Below are 23,961 nucleotides of genomic sequence, written 5' to 3'. Positions count from 1 at the left end.
CAATCTCTTATTGTCAGTGGGCTGGCAACAGTTTGCTCTACGCAAAATGTTCAAAGACCACAAGATAAAAGACCAAGCACAGTTCTGATTAACTACTCCATCAAGCTCTGACACTGCTGTTGTAAAACATAACTGGTTGACTCATTTGGAAACAAAAGAGCAGAGCTGTGTGATTTAATTGGATTGACCCCATCTCACCATCCTTTATTCGTAACCTGCACCATTTGGATGTGTGCCCACCACTGTCTGTCACCATGCTTGACAAGATAGAAATATGATGGTTTTACACTTATGCTATGATCTTTGAGCAGACACTACATTGACAGTGCTGCACTAGAACATCCACATTTTTAGAGATACACTGATATTGTGAAGATCATAATTCTGACTCCACATTCAGCTTTTCACTGACCTCACAGCCTACTCTGTTACTTGATAACAGGACAAACTACAGACCACTTATTATGGTGAGCTGTTGAACAATCAGGTCAGACCTTATTTTATAGTAAAGATGCAATTTAACTGTAAAAAATGTAATACCTTTCAATGACACAGTCATGGTGTTTTCACTTGTGTCAAACAAATTACTTCAAACAGTAGGTTATCTTCACACATTCATTCAAAATAATTCCAGCATCCAAACGTGGCTGAAACTATCTCACCAGAGAAAGCATCCGAGCGAGCGAAACAGCAAACCTCTGTCTCACTACATACAGTGCCTTGCGAAAGTATTCGGCCCCCTTGAACTTTGCGACCTTTTGCCACATTTCAGACTTCAAACATAAAGATATAAAACTGTATTTTTTTGTGAAGAATCAACAACAAGTGGGACACAATCATGAAGTGGAACGACATTTATTGGATATTTCAAACTTTTTTAACAAATCAAAAACTGAAAAATTGGGCGTGCAAAATTATTCAGCCCCTTTACTTTCAGTGCAGCAAACTCTCTCCAGAAGTTCAGTGAGGATCTCTGAATGATCCAATGTTGACCTAAATGACTAATGATGATAAATACAATCCACCTGTGTGTAATCTCTGTAAGTCTCTGTATAAATGCACCTGCACAAGTGCTCCAGTCCCTGCTGAAGAGAAACACCCCCACAACAGGATGCTGCCACCGCCGTACTTTACTGTAGGAATTGTGTTCTTTGACTGGAAAGATGTATTGGGTTTTTGCCAGACATATCGTTTTGCGTTCACGCCAACACGTTACATTTTGTTCTCATCTGACCACAGCACCTTTTTGCCACTTAGCCTCAGAATTTATAATGTGCTTTTTGGCAAAGCTCAAATGAGACTTGAAGTGGCTTTTTTTGAGGAGTGTTTTTTTTCTTACCACCCTCTCATAGATGCCAGATTTGTGGAGAGCTTGTGATATTGTTGTCACATGAACACATTGACCAGTCTTTGCCATAAAGGCCTTCATGTCAGTCATCAAAAGGCATCAAAATGTGAACACTTTGAAAGGGGGTGGTGACTTTCTATACCCACTGTACATGTCCTCTGCCCGATGACGATGGCAGTATTATCAGCAGCACTGTTCTTTTTACTAAATGCATTAGGTCATTTTTCTGTTAAAATTAAATATACATTTATTATTACTTGTTTCTACTGTTATGATAAAAACTTGGATTATATTAATATTAATATGAAAAAAACAATTGATCTATTATGAATTATTATTCAGCTGTATGGATTCATTTACTTTTGGGGGGCAACAATGTGGTCTCATTAACCTGGGTACAGCGGCCAGGAACCCCCCTCCCTCCCTCCCCATTTCCTTTGCAACTTTGAAGCTTCTTGCATATTTAGCTGCTGCTGAGATATTAGGAAAAAATTCCTAATATATTTTTATTATGCCCAGTTCCCATGATGATGCAAGGTCTGAGACAATTGCCTCTTCTGCCTAATGATATGCTCGCCACTGTCCTTACCATGTAATTTGCTTCCATGTTGGGTTGCATTATTTTGGTCTTGAACTAGCCTCGGTCTGAATCTGCATAGAAAGAGTAAAGATAGTTCCGAGCAAAGCACAGAAAGGGGCAGAGGCCCAGGACCCTTAATAGTGCTTGTTGCGAGTTGCTAAACCATGTCATGGTTTACACAACAACCCTTTGAGGTTTGCACATTGCTTCCTATTGCTCCTCTGCATATTGTGTGCTTTGTCCAGCCATGTCAATAAATCCATTTGAAGCCTGGCAGAGCATTATGTTGCCCTGTCCATCAGCAGTGTAAACAAAGCCACCTAAAAGGGAAATTCCCCCTGAAAGGCTACTGAGGCAGTTCCTCACTGTTGGGATGCAGGCTGGCAATAATTTACCCTGGCAGAAAGGAGTCCTGGCTGGACAACACGTCCCTAAGTGCATGGTCAGATATTGGATTGATATAGAATATATCACCCTCAAAAGGAAGGTTAATTAACAGTAGGTAGGCACTCTTCCCGCAGTGGACAACTGGGCACAGAATATTGTTCAGTAAGCCAAGGATTAGCACAACCCTATCAACCATTCAGATTCCCACAAAAAAAGTATTTATTAAACCCAATCAACCATTATTAAAGCAGCACAGCCTCACCCGGCCAGCAGGCCCAATGCTGGCAAAGTTTCATAATGGAATGCCAACTTCATGGTTTGAATGCTGATGGAATGCTGATTCTTAGGGGTTCCAGATGTCACAAAGGCCACTCTTTTCAACATGCCTATCCAAGTGTGTTTTCATGTAACACATGATTGCCAAATTGGACTGCAACATCTCCTTCCTGCTTAGAAAGGAAGACACGGATCATAGATGAAGACCACACACAAAAGGGGACTTGGCTCCCTGAGTATTAGACACGTTCTGGAAAGGGTCTCGTTGAACATACTGTATGAAGGAACACCAAATATCCCATCAATAACACACCAAGCAAATGTGGTCAAGTAGCCAACAAAATATTGAAAGGAACCTGGTACAGGATAAAAGGTAAGGTCAACTAAGCAACAACTGGCAACCTTCCTTACCCGAATGCAAGCTTCATGCTTTGAATGCTGATGGAATCCTTCTTATGAGTTCCAGAGGTCACTAAGGCCACTCTTTTCAACAAGCCAAGTGTGTTTTGTATACTAATGAGGAGTAGTGAAAAGAATGGCTAGCATTGACAGAGCTCTTAGCATCTCATTTTACATCAATGAAACTTGCACAACTTTGATATCTTCATCCTTGGGTTTTTATTGGTCAACATTGGACAGATTTTGATCTAAACGTCTATACCCTTGGTACAGCAATGTATACAGGGATGAGAGAACCAAACAGGAGTTTGAGGAAGGCGATGGCCAGGGATTTCCACTAGGCTTGCACTGCAGCCACGCAGGGAATCAGTCTAACTCTGCAGCTGTACTTTCATTTTCTCCTTCAGGCCCCCTCACTTTCTGAAGTGCATTTGGCATGAGAATTCCCACAGTAGATGATGAGAAGCCTTCATGGAAGTATTAATAGAGCAGCTAGGGAACAAGGCATACTTTTCACATCCATGGCCCGGTATGATATCACGTTTTAACCATGTTATAACAAATAATTAGGAAGTAAACAAATTAAAAGCACACAATGCTGCTTAAACTACAGCTATCGCGAGGTGTCGATGGCAGAGGCCTCAGTCTTTACACAGCTCAGAAAGTAGCTTCACGGTAGATAAGGGTGGGAGGCAGGTGTAAGTGTTAATTGAGATAAGGTAGGCTAGTTTAGATGTGACAAAAGTTGAGTATCTACTACATTTCAACAACCCCCACCAGTCACTGAGAATGTATATTCTTCACAACAGAAACAAAGAAAACAAAAACAAGCTCCACTTTAACACAACTCCCATATTTTACACATGAATACAATGCTTAAAGGCCCAGTGCAGTCAAATGTGATTTTCCTGTGTTCTATATATATTTCCACATTATGAGATGGGAATAATACTGTGCAATTGTGACAATGATAATAATGCCCTTTTAGTGTAAGCTGTTTCAAAAGACCGCCTGAAGTTTTGGTAGGATGGAGTCTTGGCCTGCCTGGTGACATCACTAGGAGGTAAATCGTTAATAGACCAATAAATAAGAGTTCTAGCCCTCTCTGCCAATAACAGGCAGTTTTTTGTTTTTCACTCACCACTCCCAGGCAGTCCTAGCAAAATTCTTGCTTGAGAAATTGCTCTTTGCTAAGAAGCTTTCCTGGTTTATTTTTGACCATTTTAATTGAAAACAATCACAGTAAGGTACTTAATTGCTACCCAGAAATGATTTGATATTGAGATTAAAACAGCTGCATTGGACCTTTAAAACAAAAGGCTTTTTTTCATCTAAAAAAACAAACAATAAAAAAGTATTAGAAACATATTTACGTGGCACCTCACCATCTTGGTCGTGTTGGGAACAAGCCATTCATGCATTTCCCATCATGGTCACAGTTTTCCCCTTCAGTACAAACTTGACAGTACTTCTCTATGTTGCATTGCTACAGTACATCTCCACACATATCTCTTGTAACTAAAGAACAATTATGATAATAACTGTCATAATTACTATTAACAATAATAAAACAAAAAAAGAGAAATGATAAGAACAAGACATATACATTAACTCAATGACGGACATACATACATTAGTCACTCAAAATACAGTTTTGTCACCATCAGGGATGACAACAAACCATCTTAGTGAGCAGTTTCATGTCACACTGGTACAGTAGAGGTCAGTTCATTAGAAACAGAGACAAGGCCCAGAATGGGCTGTAACAGCAATGAGAACTTGAAATGCCAAGCTGAGGCAGTGACCGAGAAAGCCAAGTGAAATATTCCTGACATGAGGGTGGGAGTATTCCAAGTCAAAAACTCCTTTACTGTCCATTCGGTGGTCCCCAAGTGGGTCTTGATCATCTTAAACTCCTTGCATTTGTCTTCAAGAACGACTGCGGTCCTCTTGGGTTCCCACTAACATTTTGCTGTATAACTTTTGTTGCTCCTCTTTGAAGGTGTCTTTTACCTTCCCTCGCTTTAAACCTCCATCCCTACAAAGAAACAACAACATAATTCACAAATCCATTACACCAGGGATCATCCACTAGATTTAGCCAAGGGATCTGGAACATAATTACAAATCATTTGTAGACTGCAAATTGACCACAAGAAGCCAAAACAGATATAATATTTGACAAAAACATAATAATTTATTTTCAAATCTCTCCATTATACGTGGGAATAATTTGGAAAAGATTTCCAAAATTCACATCACTGGGGTGATTTGCTGGTGTTTTTACAGTCTTATTTTGGGGAACCCTGCATTACACAGTATTCTGTGATGCCCACAAGGTGATACATTAGAGCAAAATTGAGCTGGGTTTAACAACGATACAGACCTCCTGATATGTACAGTGCCTTGCAAAAGTATTCATCCCCTTGGCGTTTTTCCTATTTTGTTGCATTACAGCCTGTAATTGAAATGGATTTTTATTTGGATTTCATGTAATGGACATACACAAAATAGTCCAAATTGGTGAAGTGAAATGAAAAAAATAACTTTATATATTATTATATTATATTATATATATTTTTTTTAATGGAAAAGTGGTGCGTGCATATGTATTCACCCCCTTTGCTATGAAGCCCCTAAATCAGATCTGGTGCAACCAATTACCTTCAGAAGTCACATAATTAATTAAATAAAGTCCACCTGTGTGCAATCTAAGTGTCACATGATCTGTCACATGATCTCAGTATATATACACCTGTTCTGAAAGGCCACAGAGTCTGCAACACCACCAAGCAAGCGGCACCACCAAGCAAGCGGCACCATCAAGCAAGCAAGCGGCACCATCAAGCAAGCGGTACCATGAAGATCAAGGAGCTCTCCAAACAGGTCAGGGACAAAGTTGTGGAGAAGTACAGATCAGGGTTGGGTTATAAAAAACCACCAAGCAAGCAAGCGGCACCACCAAGCAAGCGGCACAGCTGGCACCACCAAGCATATCCGAAACTTTGAACATCCCACAGAGCACCATTAAATCCATTATTAAAAAATTGAAAGGATATGACACCACAACAAACCTGCCAAGACAGGGCTGCCCACCAAAACTCACAGACCAGGCAAGGAGGGCATTAATCAGCGAGGCAACAAAGAGACCAAAGATAACCCTGAAGGAGCTACAAAGCTCCACAGCGGAGATTGGAGTATCTGTCCATAGGACCAATTTAAGCCGTACACTCCATAGAGCTGGGCTTTACAGAAGAGTGGCCAGAAAAACGCCATTGCTTAAAGAAGAAAATAAGCAAACATGTTCATCAAAATGCATACGGGAGACTCCCCAATCATATGGAAGTACTCTGGTCAGATGAGACTAAAATTAAGCTTTTTGGCCATCAAGGAAAACGCTATGTCTGGCACAAACTCCAACACCTCTCAATACCCCGAAAACACCATCCCCACAGTGAAGCATGGTGGTGGCAGCATCATTCTGTGGGGATGTTATTCCTCGGCAGGGACTGGAAAAGTGGTCAGAATTGAAGGAATGATGGATGGCGCTAAATAGAGGAAAATTCTTGAGGGAAACCTGTCTCAGTCTTCCAGAGATTTGAGACTGGGATGGAGGTTCACCTTCCAGCAGGCCAATGACCCTAAGCATACTGCTACAGAAACACTTGAGTGGTTTAAGCATTTAAATGTCTTGGAATGGCCTAGTCAAAGCCCAGACTTCAATCCAATTGAGAAGCTGTGGTATGACTTAAAGATTGCTGTACACCAGTAGGAACCCATCCAACTTGAAGGAGCTGGAGCAGTTTTGCCTTGAAGAATGGGCAAAAATCCCAGTGGCTAGATGTGCCAAGCTTATAGAGACATATCCCAAGAGACTTGCAGCTGTAATTGCTGCAAAAGGTGGCTCTACAAAGTATTGACTTTGGGAGGGTGAATAGTTAAGCGAGGTCAAGTTTTCCGTTTTTTTTGTTTCACAAAAAAACATATTTTGCATTTTCAAAGTGGTAGGCATGTTATGCAAATCAAATGATACAAACCCCCCCAAAAATCTATTTTAATTCCAGGTTGTAAGGCAACAAAATAGGAAAAATGCCAAGGGGGTGAATACCTTCGTAAAGGCACTGTATAACCCATGTGAACATATGTTCTCAGATGTTTGCTATGGATTACTCACCATAGCAAGTCCACCAGCCCACCTTGCCTGGCGATAGCTGCTTTAACCCGATTGGCAAACTGGACTGCATCCTCTCCTTCCTGTTCAGAAAGGAAAACAAAGATCATAGATGAAGACCAGTTCGACACACAAAGGGGGCTTGCCATCTGCGCATCAGACATGTCCTGGAAAGGGTCTTATTGTATAAATGACCAACAGTTATCCTTTCTATTGGCTACAGCCACTAATGGGCTAAATTGGCATGTAGTGCAGTATCAAGTACAGTTTGATAAACTGGGATATTGAATAAAGCACAATGCATTTCATGGACCATGCATCATAGGAAAGAGAATAATCTCTAAATATGGATTGATCTGATTCTGTGTGATGCTGTGTAACTAGGATCCCCTGGTGACAGAGAGACTGGAGGCTGCTCCAAAAGCCTGCTCTAAGTACTAGTTCAAACAGCAGGTGGAACATTTGATCAAAGGGCAGGACACCTCTGAGGACCAGTTGTATCCTAGCCCACTGAGTTCCTTCCACTCTGACATTTAGAGAAAGGAAAACTTCCCAAACTTCCCTCCTGCTTTCTACATCAAGATGGGATGGTCGATCAGTCAATGGCCAGAGCCCCAAAGCTGGCTAACCCCTGCCTCTGAACACCATGTTTTAGAAGTGGGTGGTTGTACTCATGAGCGAGGCCTGACCAAGTTCACATCCACACCCGGCTCAAAAGACTAAATCATTATCTAAATTCCTTACACCAAGTCACATACATTAAGTGCACATCCACAATCCTGGCACAAATGGCTTTGTAAAGCTCTGGTTGTGCAATCAGCTTTAATGTACAACCTTTCCCTCAAAGTGAGCAAGACAAAGGAGCTGATCGTTGGACTACAGGAAAAGGAGGACCGAACACGCACCCATTCACATTGACAGGGCTGTAGTGGAGCGGGTCGAGAGTTTCAAGTTCTTTGGTGTCCACATCACCAACAAACTATCATGGTCCAAACACACCAAGACAGTCCTGAAGAGGGCACAACAACACCTTTTCCCCGTCAGGAGACTGAAAAGATGGGCCCCAGATCCTCAAAATGTTCTACAGCTGCACCATCAAGAGCATCCTGACTGTTTGCATCACTTCCTGGTATGGCAACTGCTCGGCATCTGACCGTAAGGTACTGCAGAGTATAGTGCGTACGGCCCAGTACATCACTGGGGCCAAGCTTCCTGCCACCCAGGACCTATATACTAGGCGGTGTCAGAGGAAGGCCCAAAAAGACAGTCACCTAAGTCAGAGTGCTCTCTCTGCTACCGCATGGCAAGTGGTACCGGAGCGCCAAGTCTAGGTCCAAAAGGCTCTTTATTAGCTTCTACCCCCAAACCATAAGACTGATGAACAATTAATCAAATGGCCACCTGTAATATTTACATTATTATCTTAACTCTATTTCCTGAACTGCATTATTGGTTAAGGGCTTGTAAGTTAGCATTTCAAGGTATGGTCTAAACCTGTTGTATTAGGTGCACGTGACAAATAACATTGAAAGACAACCCAACATGAGACAAACCAGCAAGTGTATAAGCCTGCATGTCTAAAGGAGGCAGCCATACTAGCTTCTCGAAATACTGCTTTGAATCACATTTCCTTAAATCAGGGGTGGGAGCTGGGAGAGGCCATCTCAACCTTAAATATTAAAGAAGGTGAATGCTGATTTGAAAACTGACTCAAACCAGGATTTATTTGCATCAGAAATGCAAACTCTGGGTGACTTGAGCATGTCCTAGGTAAATCATGCCAAGATGATGTCAAAGAAAGGAGTGCATCATATGCATCCATTCAATATTAGTAACACTGGTGGATTGAAATGAGAGGCTGTGCAATGGCACTAATATTAACCACACAAAACAGGTAACTTCAGGGAGGTTAGCTTGACTACACCTTCTAAAATGTTGACAGCATTAACTTCACTGGGGCTAGACGTGCTAATAAAATGTCATTTAACTGCCATCAAATAATGCACAACGGCCAGAAAAAAACATAAGCTCTTACACGGAACCCAAACCGGCTGCGCGTTGCGCCATCGTGCATCAATTTATTTTGTCCCCCTACACCAAACGCGATCACAACACGCAGGTTGAAATATCAAAACGAACTCTGAACCAATTACATTAATTTGGGGACAGGTCGAAAAGCATTAAACATTTATGGCAATTTAGCTAGTTAACTTGCACTTGCTAGCTAATTTGTCCCATTTAGCTAGCTTGCTGTTGCTAGCTAATTTGTTCTGGGATATAAACATTGAGTTGTTATTTTACCTGAAATGCACAAGGTCCTCTACTCCGACAGTTAATCCACACATAAAACGGTCAACCGAATCGTTTCTAGTAATCTCTCCTCCTTCCAGGGTTTTTCATCTTTGAAATTATCTGGTGATTGGCATCTAAACTTTCATAGTATTACTACACTGACCGGCAACACAGTTCGTCATTCAATCACCCACGTGGGTATAACCAATGAGGAGATGGGAGAGGCAGGACTTGGCAACGCAGATGCTCGTTGATGCGCGCGAGCAGTGTGGGTGCAATAATTGAAAAACATAGATTCCTAAATTTACGACGCGAGTGGTGTGGTCAGCCTGTTAGGGTGTTTAATCAATGTCACAGCTATCCTCCAACCTGTCAGTGATATTTCTGAGAAAAATAGAATTTAAAATAAAAAGGTGAGTTTTTTCCCAAACTAACCTCTCTGGTCATGGGTGGCAGGTACCACACGCTGCACACAATGGCCCAGCTGCTCATCATCCTCAGCAGGTAGTTGACCATCCCAAACTGGCTGCTGTTCCAGAAGGCATCTCCAAAGCGGGGGTCGTACTGTTGGGGACAGGAACGTAATACCGATTAATACTGGAAGACAGAGGGGAAAACACACCGCACATGTACACGCACACATGCGCACATACATACATAAGGCTGTTGCGGTGACCGTATTACCGCCACACCGGCGGTTACGACTCATTGCAGGCAGTCAAATTCCATGTGACCGTTTAGCCAAGGTAATTAGGCTTCTCCAAGCTCTGATGCTGCTGCTGGTCATTAGTAGCCTACCAAACATGCTAACTGCCTGGTACTCAGCACTCATTAGCTTTGAATAGTCTAGGCCTACTATATCTATTTCTCAACTTTCCTAATATTAAGCACATTGCTTATCTTTACAACAGGAGTATAGCCTACCTGGCTGGCATGAAAATGAACCAAGGGAAAGGCGTCCTCCATTCGCTATTTGAGTGCATAGATGACATGTATTTTTTCCCGCCGCCCCTGTTTCGATATATGATAATGGTCTATTCTAAATCACAACAAATTTCACACATACAGTGGGGCAAAAAAGTATTTAGTCAGCCACCAATTGTGCAAGTTCTCCATTGTAGGATTTTTAATGAATTTATTTGCAAATTATGGCGGAAAATAAGTATTTGGTCACCTACAAACAAGCAAGATTTCTGGCTCTCACAGACCTGTAACTTCTTCTTTATTTTTTATTTTATTTTTATTTCACCTTTATTTAACCAGGCTCCTCTGTCCTCCACTAGCAGTGTGAACAGACTGTATTAATGGCACCTGTTTGAACTTGTTATCAGTTATTAAAGACACCTGTCCACAACCTCAAACAGTCACAGCTCCAAACTCCACTATGGCCAAGACCAAAGAGCTGTCAAAGGACACCAGAAACAAAATTGTAGATCTGCAACAGGCTGGGAAGACTGAATCTGCAATAGGTAAGCAGCTGAGTAGGTTTGAAGAAATCAACTGTGGGAGCAATTATTAGGAAATGGAAGACATACAAGACCACTGACAATCTCCCTCGATCTGGGGCTCCACGCAAGATCTCACAAGACCACTGATAATCTCCCTCGATCTCCCTGTGGGGTGGATCAGGGAATCGCCCGAGCAAGAGCAACATCACCCCCATAGAGACTGCCAGAGGACCGGACAGCATGCCCTCCGAAATGATCAAAAGAACAGTGAGCAAAAATCCCAGAACCACACGGGGGGACCTAGTGAATGACCTGCAGAGAGCTGGGACCAAAGTAACAAAGCCTACCATCAGTAACACACTACGCCGCCAGGGACTCAAATCTTGCAGTGCCAGACGTGTCCCCCTGCTTAAGCCAGTACATGTCCAGGCCCGTCTGAAGTTTGCTAGGGAGCATTTGGATGATCCAGAAGAAGATTGGGAGAATGTCATTTGGTCAGATGAAACCAAAATATAACTTTTTGGTAAAAACTCAACTCGTCTTGTTTGGAGGACAAAGAATGCTGAGTTGCATCCAAAGAACACCATACCTACTGTGAAGCATGGAGGTGGAAACATCATGCTTTGGGGCTGTTTTTCTGCAAAGGGACCAGGACGACTGATCCGTGTAAAGGAAAGAATGAATGGGGCCATGTATCGTGAGATTTTGAGTGAAAACCTCCTTCCATCAGCAAGGGCATTGAAGATGAAACGTGGCTGGGTCTTTCAGCATGACAATGATCCCAAACACACCGCCAGGGCAACGAAGGAGTGGCTTTGTAATAAGCATTTCAAGGTCCTGGAGTGGCCTAGCCAGTCTCCAGAGCTCAGCCCCATAGAAAATCTTTGGAGGGAGTTGAAAGTCCGCGTTGCCCAGCAACAACCCCAAAACATCACTGCTCTAGAGGAGATCTGCATGGAATGGGCCAAAATACCAGCAACAGTGTGTGAAAACCTTGTAAAGACAACAAAGTATTGAGAAACTTTTGTTATTGAACAAATACTTATTTTCCACCATAATTTGCAAATAAATTCATTAAAAATCTACAATGTGATTTTCTTGACTTTTTTCTCTCATTTTGTCTGTCATAGTTGAAGTGTACTTATGATGGAAATTACAGGCCTCTCTCATCTTTTTAAGTGGGAGAACATGCACAATTGGTGGCTGACTAAATACTTTTTTGCCCCACTGTATATTATTTAGTATATGTAAAGACAAGACTAAAACAAGAATAGTCTGATGAGTGACAATATTAGCCTATCACTTGTGAATTATATATTCTCACTCGTGAATTATTCACAGCATAAGAAATAATGCCTTTTTTTGCGTGACTTTTTCGAATCATAGTCACACACCTCATGTAGCCTAGCCCATAGGCCTATATGTTTTGATACGGTTTGTATCACAAATAAAGTGGCCAAATAACTTCTTAAAATTGAGCACATTAATCTGCTTTACAATGGGCATAGAGTCTAACTGGCATACATAAGCAGCATGTGAGTTTCAAGTTTGGGAAAGATCATTTTCACCATAAAAATTAACCTTTATAATAAAAGCATTACATGAATAATTGCATTTGCGGTCACTTTGATAATGTTTTCCGCTAATGGGACATTTGTGCTTTTAGCCTACTGCCGTGTGCGTATTGCTGCGCTTATAATGTGAAGAAATCAACATTTTAAGCTAAATATTCTGATCTGTTGTATCGATTTTTTACTTTGGGGGATAGTATATTGACATAGGCTAGTGTTTTTGCTGTTCTTTAGGGCTACTCATCTTGTTGGCTGACGAAAAGTAAATGTGTATAGTTCTTCTAATATCTTCAATATGCACTGGGAATTGGATAAGGACGCGCGCAGTTGCATCCCCGATGTGTCTGTCTTCACTTGTAGCCTGTGAGAAAGACCCGATCATGTGATGGAGAGCAATGTGAGTTAGAGGTGATTCAGAGAGCTCAGTAGTCAGGGAGAAGCGCACAACGGCCGCTGGCCGCAAAGGCATGGATGTTTTTAAGGATGCATTACGGCCACACAAAGGGGATGCCACCCTAAAATTCAGGGCATTATCAAGTGCTTGTCAAATTGGGAATGAGTGATTTATGTAGTGTGTACAGCCGGCGCAAAAAAACAAAGCAGAGCTCATTCTTTTCAAGCTATTTTTTTAAAATCATCATTAGAGTCATCCATCATGCAGCCTTAAAATGTATTAAAAATCTAAACATATAGGCCAACGTTTGTAGAACAACTAACGTTACATTTATAACTCTAAACTAAGCAGATAGGAGTACGTATTTCTTTGTTAACAGCTTAACACGTGCGCAATCCCTCAAATTGTTTGTAGAAAATATCCTTTCTATTTTATTCAGCTTTGTTCAATTGTATTCATCATACTATAAAATAATGCCACGGAATTCTAAACAAATCTTGTCTGCTAAATTAACTAATGTAGCCCACAGCCATTTGACATAGCCAGATCAGGACCTAACATAAGGACAACTCAGCGTATGCTATTCTGTTATGAAATAGACTACATGTTCTTCATATCATGCTTCTTTAGACCTACCTACAATAAATAATGGATTTATTGTGAAGGTGAAGGCTATGTTACATGGTTTAATACTTTTTCAAATGTAGGCGTTCCAAAGGTCTGCATCAGTGGCTTGTGTGGAAGTCAGGAGATGCTAAATGTGTTTATGTTAATTAACAATCAATTACAGTGCAACCAACAGTTATTTGCTTGACAATAACGTCTGACAAAATGTTGTGACCGCCTACACACACACACACACACACACACACACACACACACACACACACACACACACACACACACACACACACACACACACACACACACACACACACACACACACACACACACACACACACACTCTCACACTCTCGCTCTCTCTCACCTTGATGGCCACAGGGTAGACTGTGGAGCCAATCTCAAAGCTGCCCTTTTTGAACATCATTACTGAAGTGTTGTTGATGCAGGTGCCTATGGGGAAAAGGTTAGTGTTTACAAATGGGGATAGGAAATTATATTAAGGTAAGAGTAACATTAAAAACCCAGTAATAGAAACTACTGTAGTAATGTTCAAAGCAGTAACTAAGGAAAAAAACTAAAACTACTCACCTTCAGGGAAAATGAGAATAGGCAGTTTAGTTTTGTCTTCTACATGATCACTCAATCTGCAACAATATATTTTTGTACGTTTACAGTATATTGATTCAATCCAGTTTGACTAGAATTATCAATACACAAACACTAATCCCCATATGAAGTCTAATCAAAACATCTTGGTCACAGTAACCTTGAATTGAAAGTTGTCAATTATCCATTTAAGTTCTTTAAATGTCTCTGCTAAGGTATAGCTGAGTTCGTCTGGCTGACGCGACCCATGTGGAGTGGGAGTGTTGTGCCCCACTTGTCTGGACAGGGGTTTGGTTTGTTGGTGCAATATTCACTTAGAAATAAAGCAAGCTTTGATTGGTTCTTTCAACAAAACAATTATTTCCTGTGGGTTATTTGGATTTGAAAATCCAACAGTTGTGTGTGGTTGTACATGTGTGTGTTTAAGTGAGAAAGACACAAAGGAGAACCAACCAGTAAAAGCACAGCTTCATTATCAACGCATCGTGCCGTCAACTTTAAACAGCCTCCCCAGACTCTGAAGTCAAAAGGACTTTGAGTTTAGTATCAGCCAGACTACAGCTGAGAGACTTCCAACTAAAAAGCATTAAACAAAGTGCACATATGCATTACTACCTTTTGGCCACTAGATGTCGGTCTTTGACTTCAGAGCGTTCAAACCAAATATGTGGGCAGGCTTTCACCATAGACTTCTGGATCACGCCCATCAAACCACCATGGATTTGCCCAACCTGGAACACAAACAGACACACATACAGGTGTGGTTTAACAAACATCTGATGATACAGGTCTCAGATCTCACAGAATTGGAGTGCTTGCTTCAGCTGTCTAAAAGTTTGCTTTATGGTAGTAGCACACCAATAACTTTCTAAATATGACACATATCATTCTGTAATTCAGTGCTGTAGTAGGTAGCCTTGTGTTTGACTGGTGTGCCATTTATCATGGGTGTTGGGCCTTACCATTGCATAGCAGCCATCACTTGCCAGGATGATGACATCAATGGGTGAGGTGTGGTTGGCCACACAGATCCCTCCATTCTTGGGCTTGTTTTCACTGGGAGGATCGAGAGAGAGACAGGATGAGTGTCAGGGGACAAGTGAGTATCAGGAAATTACTATTCCAGTGTAAGCTAGATCCTAACTACTCAGTAGATGATGGAAAATGTAGTCCTAATGGGTTTGAGGGAGAAACTCAGCGCCCTCTCCTTCACCTCTCCCTAATTAACATGAAAGTGGGAGGAGGCTAATGATGTTGGAGTTCAAAGCCAGACCCCCTGAGCATGCTGGACTCTGGTAGGAGCCCAAATTCCGAGGAGATAATGTTGCTGATCGTGTTACCAAAAGAGAGAGCCCATCTTACACCACTTCTGTATTTTTAGCCCCACCCAGACTAGAGAGGCACATGGTGTAACAGGCCCAGCACTACATGTAGATTTCTTCAGGGCTAACAGGCAGAGCAAGATGGGACATAATTCATACTGAATACACCACATTCCTATAAAGAAACGTCTATTATTAGTAGTAGTAAACGTCTTTAGTTTATGATAAGTTATTTTTATCATAATGGATAAGTCTTCCAAAACATTTGCTCTGAGGGACAATTTCACAGACAGAGATTATCTTAACCCTTCTGGTCTTGGACTTAACGGTTTATTTGAATGACTAGGCCTATTGTTTAATTACACTCCCCGACTATGACGGCTCATATTATTTTTTTATTTTTTTTAACTGCAAAACAAAGGGTATCTTGACAAGTTCATATGACAAGTTCCCTCTCTGACCTAGAATTGGGGATTAGAAGGACTGTATTTTTTCAAATTTGATAGAGACGTTTCCCTTTTTGCAACATTTCCTCAAATCTCATTTGAATCAGCATTGGCTAGTAAGGGCTTTGTCAAACAAACATGTGACTAGTGGTTTTGCAAAGGCGGTGCTCTACGGCAGTTATTCAAATCAACACAACAAGACAGGTCAGGGGCAGTGTATGGCATTGTCTCGCACCACAACAACTGAAGATCAATACAAATTCATCATCAGATGACATTTGAACCTGACAGAAAACTGCCTGCATCATGCCAAAGGAAATGTCCACTGTAGCATAAACTGTCTAGGGTAGAGTGGTGTAGTGTAGTCTGGGTAAATATAATTAGTCCAATTAACTTCCAGTACTACTTCCTGCTTAGCTGTGCCTGGACTGTTCTCCCACGACACAGACTATCACACTGTGGGTGTTAATGCCTGAAGAATGATAGATTTGCATGTGTCTCTGCCCCTGTCCCTTTGGTGACACCTAGCCTGGTAATGTCCAGGGCAGCAGTTTGTGCTGGATGCCTCTAAGGGTACTCTACCCCAGACCTAAATGGAATGAGATGGCCTTGTTGGAGCAGCCCTTGCTTTGTGTGTGTGGGCGCCAGGCGGTCGTGGCTACAGGCTTTTGAACTCCATCTAAGCGGACTCTGCTCAGCACAGTGGACATGAATGTATATTGCTACTGGCTCTCAGCGACTACTCCACGCATTGCTCAAGAATTCAAACTGATTTATTGATGTGGGCTCTAGTACACAGACCAGTAGTGTTCATCTTTCAACAAAGGTATATAGTGCATGCCGTTCCTAATAATGCTTTCTACGTGTTTTGCATGAATATTCTGTGTGTTGAGTGGCGTTTCTGCTGCTTACCTGTCGTGGTAGGTGATGATGGCAGTGAGCGCTCTGACACAGATCCGGTAACACATCAGATGCACCTGCTCACTGAGGAAGTTCTTCATCCTTCAGGAAAAACACAGAAAACAGGGCCTGAGTCTCAACACTTACTATGTTGTTCCTACCCTAATTACAATGTTACTACTCAGGTAATAAGGAAAGTGTTACAATTATGAGAAATCCTGTCTTACCTCCCATTTGGAAGAAACCCGATGATGGAGGTGAGTACGACCAGAAGACCCACCCCGGTGAAGGCAAGAGTTACCCTGTCAGAGAACACACACAGAGCTCCAGTCAAACACAGCCCATTACAACCCAGACTAATCATAGACGTCTGTGCATATCAGAGAACATACAGAGTATAGGCCTATTCAAGGTTTCTAAACCGACAGCTGGCAGTGCTTTCACTCTTGAATGCAATCACGTTTTGACTGCATCCCTTTTGATTTAAACAAAACTTTCCATACAAGTTTGCCCATGGAAGAAGTGTTCAGAAAGTGACTTTTTGGACCACAATGCCAAAACATTCAGGAGATAAAGATGCTCAAAGTTGGTCCATTTTGAATACCCCACCATAACATGAGACATCCATGTCTTCATCACTGGAAAATATAAACGGTTGAGTTTTATATCATTTAAAAGCTTACAACAGGGTTGTCAAACTATCTTATAATTTAATACCATTTTTTTTAATACAAACTATGAAACGTTTTAACCATCAACGTCAGTTATCTAAAACGCGTAAATTCCGATTTTTTTCCAGATTCGCATGTGTTGTAGCTTAAACCCTACTTTACATCATCTTTGGTTTTTGTTCAAGCTCTTGAATACAGTGGATGTCATTTCAAATCATAGAAATATAATTCATAGAATGGACCTATCCCTTCAGACCACTGCAATTTGGCTGGTATACCATTGAAATGTAAATTGAATTGAAATTGTAACTTCTAAAAACTACCACAAAGATGGCCGCTGGTCACCCCAATGTCAAATGCCAACTTAAAATGCTCATGTTTATTCTATTATGTATATTTATATTATTTCAATAGGTTTCCTATGGAAAATTGACAGTATCATTTAAAACAGTCCACACATGATTTGATATGTGGACCTCCAACCATCATTGTATTACCATTTGAAAGTAGAAATTTATATTTTATTCCCATTTTAGTACATTTATCAGCCAAAACATGACACCCGATCTGTATTCAAGAGCATGTTGTGTCCGATAACCACCGATAATATCTAAGGCACTGCATCTCAGTGCAAGAGGCGTAACAACAGTCCCTGTGTCACGGTCGTCCTCCTCTTCATCTGAAGAGGAGAGGCGAGAAGGATCGGAGGACCAATATACAGCGTGATATGTGTTCATGTCGAATGTTTAATTAAAGAAAGAACGGAACACTGAAACACTATACAAAAACAGTAAACAAAATAACAACCGTGAAGCTAATGTGAGCTGTGCTGAAACAAGCCATCAACATAGACAATCACCCACAAACAAACAGTGCAACCCAGGCTACCTAAGTATGATTCTCAATCAGAGACAGCGAATGACACCTGCCTCTGATTGAGAACCATACTAGGCCGAAACATAGAAATACCCAAATCATAGAAAAACAAACATAGACTGCCCCCCAACTCACGCCCTGACCATACTAAATAAATACAAAACAAAGGAAATAAAGGTCAGAACGTGACACCCTGGTTCTAATTCAGGCTGTATCACAACCGGCCATGATTGGGAGTCCCATAGGGCAGCACACAATTGGCCCAGGGTCATCTGGGCCGTCATTGTAAATAAGAATTTGTTCTTAACTGACTTGCCTAGTTAAATAAAGATTACACAGACACACACAAACCACACTAACTGAAAGGTTATTTTGTTGGCATTTACATATGTCCCCATTACCAGTAAAACATAATCAAAACCTATTTCTTTCACTTACTTGCTGTGCTGTGCTGTTTCGTTGTTCATTTGTTCAGTCGTTTCATTCTCAACCAGAATTTCTATGGAATACCGTTTGGGTCTTTGCGTGTCAAAAAAGATACAAGTCAAATAACACTATTTGTGTAGAACAATGTTCTTCAGCAAAAACATAGCAAAACGACATCTGTTTCAGTAGCTATAGTTAGCTAGCTAGATATATAGCTAGGTGTCATCTAAAATAACCCTAATTTATAAGACAGTTCTAACTTGATTAATGGTGGTCGGCCCCATCTATGTGAAGCTAGCTACAATAAGGATTAGCCACAATAGTTGACTGAGGTTAGCCTTCAAAATAAAAGTATGGCATAATTCTACTATTTGTATTCATTTGCATCACTGTCAATGACATACTTTAATTTTGAAGGCTAACCGCAAAGTCAACTATAGCTACTGAACACATAACCCGGTCCGGTCGAACCCCTACAAATCAGCCGGGCTAGACAATCTGGACCCTTTCTTTCTAAAATTATCTGCCGAAATTGTTGCCACCCCTATTACTAGCCTGTTCCACCTCTCTTTCGTGTCGTCTGAGATTCCCAAAGATTGGAAAGCAGCTGCGGTCATCCCCCTCTTCAAAGGGGGGGACACTCTTGACCCAAACTGCTACAGACCTATATCTATCCTACCATGCCTTTCTAAGGTCTTCGAAAGCCAAGTCAACAAACAGATTACAGACCATTTCGAATCTAACCATACCTTCTCTGCTATGCAATCTGGTTTCAGAGCTGGTCATGGGTGCACCTCAGCCACGCTCAAGGTCCTAAACGATATCTTAACCGCCATCGATAAGAAACATTACTGTGCAGCCGTATTCATTGATCTGGCCAAGGCTTTCGATTCTGTCAACCACCACATCCTCATCGGCAGACTCGACAGCCTTGGTTTCTCAAATGATTGCCTCGCCTGGTTCACCAACTACTTCTCTGATAGAGTTCAGTGTGTCAAATCGGAGGGTCTGCTGTCCGGACCTCTGGCAGTCTCTATGGGGGTGCCACAGGGTTCAATTCTTGGACCGACTCTCTTCTCTGTATACATCAATGAGGTCGCTCTTGCTGCTGGTGAGTCCCTGATCCACCTCTACGCAGACGACACCATTCTGTATACTTCCGGCCCTTCTTTGGACACTGTGTTAACAACCCTCCAGGCAAGCTTCAATGCCATACAACTCTCCTTCCGTGGCCTCCAATTGATCTTAAATACAAGTAAAACTAAATCCATGCTCTTCAACCGATCGCTACCTGCACCTACCCGCCTGTCCAACATCACTACTCTGGACGGCTCTGACTTAGAATACGTGGACAACTACAAATACTTAGGTGTCTGGTTAGACTGTAAACTCTCCTTCCAGACCCATATCAAACATCTCCAATACAAAGTTAAATCTAGAATTGGCTTCCTATTTCGCAACAAAGCATCCTTCACTCATGCTGCCAAACATACCCTTGTAAAACTGACCATCCTACCAATCCTCGACTTTGGCGATGTCATTTACAAAATAGCCTCCAATACCCTACTCAACAAATTGGATGCAGTCTATCACAGTGCAATCCGTTTCGTCACCAAAGCCCCATATACTACCCACCATTGCGACCTGTACACTCTCGTTGGCTGGCCCTCGCTTCATACTCGTCGCCAAACCCACTGGCTCCATGTCATCTACAAGACCCTGCTAGGTAAAGTCCCCCCTTATCTCAGCTCGCTGGTCACCATAGCATCTCCCACCTGTAGCACACGCTCCAGCAGGTATATCTCTCTGGTCACCCCCAAAACCAATTCTTTCTTTGGCCGCCTCTCCTTCCAGTTCTCTGCTGCCAGTGACTGGAACGAACTGCAAAAATCTTTGAAACTGGAAACACTTATCTCCCTCACTAGCTTTAAGCACCAACTGTCAGAGCATCTTACAGATTACTGCACCTGTACATAGCCCACCTATAATTTAGCCCAAGCAACTACCTCTTTCCCAACTGTATTTAATTTATTTATTTATTTTGCTCCTTTGCACCCCATTATTTTTATGTCTACTTTGCACATTCTTCCATTGCAAAACTACCATTCCAGTGTTTTACTTGCTATATTGTATTTACTTTGCCACCATGGCCTTTTTTGCCTTTACCTCCCTTCTCACCTCATTTGCTCACATTGTATATAGACTTGTTTATACTGTATTATTGACTGTATGTTTGTTTTACTCCATGTGTAACTCTGTGTCGTTGTATCTGTCGAACTGCTTTGCTTTATCTTGGCCAGGTCGCAATTGTAAATGAGAACTTGTTCTCAACTTGCCTACCTGGTTAAATAAAGGTGAAATAAAAAAATAAAAAATAAACAAGCCAGATGAAGCTAGCTGGCTGCTTATAATGTTAGCTCTGGGCAACAGGGTTAAGTAGCTGGCTAGCTATTTATTTTCAGGAACTGAAGTTCAATTTCAATAGGCGAACAACAAGTGGCAACCTAGCTAATACTTACAAGGATTCCTAAATCATTGCTAAGAATAATGAAAATGACTGCAGTTTCATTGCAGGTCATTGCTCTCAGGCTGGTTGTAATGGTGCTAGCTAGGTACCGAGCTAAATCCAGCTACCCCAGAAGTTGCGGTCGAACAAATGATGCTTTATTACCAAAGCCGTATTGTAAACACATCGTTCGTGGCCAGTGTTTGCAGACTTTTTTGAACAGCTTTGACAGTGCTACTGTATCTTTTTTGACACGCAAAGACCCAAACAGTGTTCCATAGTATGTATGTCGTGAAGCTAATAGCAGTGACAGTATTACTGTGCAACTCCGGTAGGGCAACATCTGAAAAATAGCGCACTTGGTAGTGTGTACCGGTGTTCGACTAGTCGGCGAAAGCCAACATCACCCACGACAGAGGATGGTTGATTATCAAGGGCAATGAATTCCATTATCTTGGCTTTAATGGATTTCTCCTTTGAGTTGTCTCGCTGAAATGTTCTTACTCTTTCAAATGACTGCTCGACTTGTTGACTGCTCGATCCACATAGCAGACATTGTGTGGGCTAGGTTAGGAATGCTGTGCTGTACGTGCAGCGCAAAATTTTACGTGGCGTCATTACGTCACATAACTACGTTATATAGGTATGCACAGTAGCTTTTTTCGTTTTTTAACATCGCCGTTAAACCAGATTCCGATATGTTCACCGATATATCGTGCATCCCTAGTAATGACCATGTTGTTTAACTTCTTAAGGTATAGGGGGCAGCATTTTCACTTTTGGATAAATAGCGTGCCCAATTTCAACTTCCTGCTACTCATGCCAAGAATATTAGATATGCATATTATTTGGGGAATGCAAAATAGGGAATGCAAAATAGGTCAACTTTGAGCACCTTTATTTATTGAATAGTCTGACATTCAGGTCCAAAAGGTCACATTCTGAGCACTTATACAATGTAAAAATATGTATTGAAGGGTTCGTTCATATCAAAAAGGGTGCTGTCAAAAAGTGATTGAATTCAAATGGATTTACCCTCTTACTAACGGTAGCTGTCAATTGGACACGGATTTTCTCTCTGGATACACATAAATGTATTGATTACCCAAGTGAAGCCTACTCTCATTAATAAGAACCATGTTATCATGTGTGGTAAAGCTGGCAGGCAGCAAGTCTAATCCAGGTGAATCCCAACTACACACGGCTGGGCTGGAGGAGAAGGTGCAGATATGGATTTAGCAGAGCTCATTAGCTCCATATCGCATGTGAGGAAAGGTGAGTGTGTAAGCAGGAGGTGATCGAGGTTAACAGACTCAGAACACTGACCTAAAGTGGTTGTAGGGGCTCACTGCCTGGTGTTGATTTATTTTCTTTACCCCTTTTTCTCCCCAATTGGTAGCTACAGTCTTGTCCCATCGCTGCAACTCCTGTACAGACTTGGGAGAGGAGATGATCGAGAGCCATGCGTCCTCTGAAACACGACCCTGCCAAGCTGCACTGCTTCTTGACACACAGCTCGCTTAACCCACCAATGTGTCGGAGGAAACACCGTACAACTGGCCATTGTGTCAGCATGCATGTGCCCAGCCCGCCACAGGAGTCGCTAGAGCGTGATGAAACAAGGACATCCCGGCCGGCCAAATCCTCCCCTAACCCGGACAACACTGGGACAATTGTGCACCGCCTCATGGGTCTCCTGGTCGCGACCGGCTGCGACACAGCCCAGGATCGAACCCGGGTCTGTATTGACGCCTCAAGCACTGCGATACCGTGCCTTAGACCGTTGCGCCACTCGGGAGGCTTGCCTGGTGGTTTTAATTAAAGTCACTGATTGGGGAGAGTCCTACCTGCCCCCACGCATAAACCAGATTACAATCTGAACTCACCCCTGATGTCCTAAAGAAGTAAAAGGACACCTTTACCTCTTCCCACTCCACAGCCAGATGACAGCTGTTGGGCATGCTTTTAGGGGGCTTAAATGAAAAGCCATTGCCATGTAATTAGTCATTAGACAAAGCTACTTAGCCTAAAGCTACATTTTTCTAGAGATTCACCACAAAATGACGACAGTGAGATGAAAGTGACTAAACTTACAAACTACCGTGGGAACAACAAGAGGCACCTATGAGATATCACCAGGAATTCCATGGCAATGGTCAAGCCATAAAATACTTGATACTATGATCAGATACTTTGCAATGCAATCTGAACACTTTTCATATGGGACAAACTACTACTAGGCTATAGTTAGAGGCTATTCTCATTGACGTACATTTACATCTATATCTTACATTACATTTTACCTTACCTTTCATTGTGTCTGGTAATGTGACATTCTTGCTCTGCAGCTCCAAATGTACCGTAATTATCAGCATTACGGTAGCCACTAAGTTTGCAAATTATTAAACTACGTGAGCAACTGCTCTAAAACATATTAGCTACACTCTTGAATAATGCAACCAAACCATATTACGCTCTTGAATAATGCAACAATTCACAAGCATATGCAGACAATTAAAGGGTTTATTTTCTCGTTTATACACGCATTAGCTAAATGTAGCTTGCAAGACAATAACACTGCTAGCTAGCTATGCTAGCAAGTAACTTTAGCATATTGAACATCTACCCCTCTCATATGAATATAAAAGTACAGTTTCAGTGTATTAAAGTTACATTCGAACAAACCAGGCTTAATGCTATCAATATGAAAGTAATTCC

At 41.7% G+C, this 23,961-nt stretch overlaps 1 protein-coding gene across 1 annotated transcript in view; it reads right to left on the bottom strand.

The window, feature by feature from the left end:
- Positions 1–3,185: 3,185 nt before the first annotated feature.
- LOC124034318 (glycerol-3-phosphate acyltransferase 4) overlaps positions 3,186–23,961 on the bottom strand; it is a 46,222-nt gene continuing 25,446 nt past the window's right edge. Inside the window, exons 5-13 of the mRNA XM_046347335.1 lie at positions 16,992–17,066; positions 16,777–16,866; positions 15,059–15,152; positions 14,712–14,827; positions 14,079–14,134; positions 13,855–13,940; positions 9,889–10,017; positions 7,165–7,244; positions 3,186–5,028 (exon numbers count right to left, since the gene is read on the bottom strand). Of these exons, the coding sequence (XP_046203291.1) occupies positions 4,920–5,028; positions 7,165–7,244; positions 9,889–10,017; positions 13,855–13,940; positions 14,079–14,134; positions 14,712–14,827; positions 15,059–15,152; positions 16,777–16,866; positions 16,992–17,066 (835 nt within the window). The 3' untranslated portion in view covers positions 3,186–4,919. The remainder of the gene's footprint in view (positions 5,029–7,164; positions 7,245–9,888; positions 10,018–13,854; positions 13,941–14,078; positions 14,135–14,711; positions 14,828–15,058; positions 15,153–16,776; positions 16,867–16,991; positions 17,067–23,961) is intronic.

Source organism: Oncorhynchus gorbuscha, linkage group LG04 (assembly GCF_021184085.1).
Source record: "Oncorhynchus gorbuscha isolate QuinsamMale2020 ecotype Even-year linkage group LG04, OgorEven_v1.0, whole genome shotgun sequence".
NCBI lineage: Eukaryota > Metazoa > Chordata > Actinopteri > Salmoniformes > Salmonidae > Oncorhynchus > Oncorhynchus gorbuscha.
Note: the sequence above shows the minus strand (reverse complement) of the source record. Positions and strands in the feature narration are given on the sequence as shown.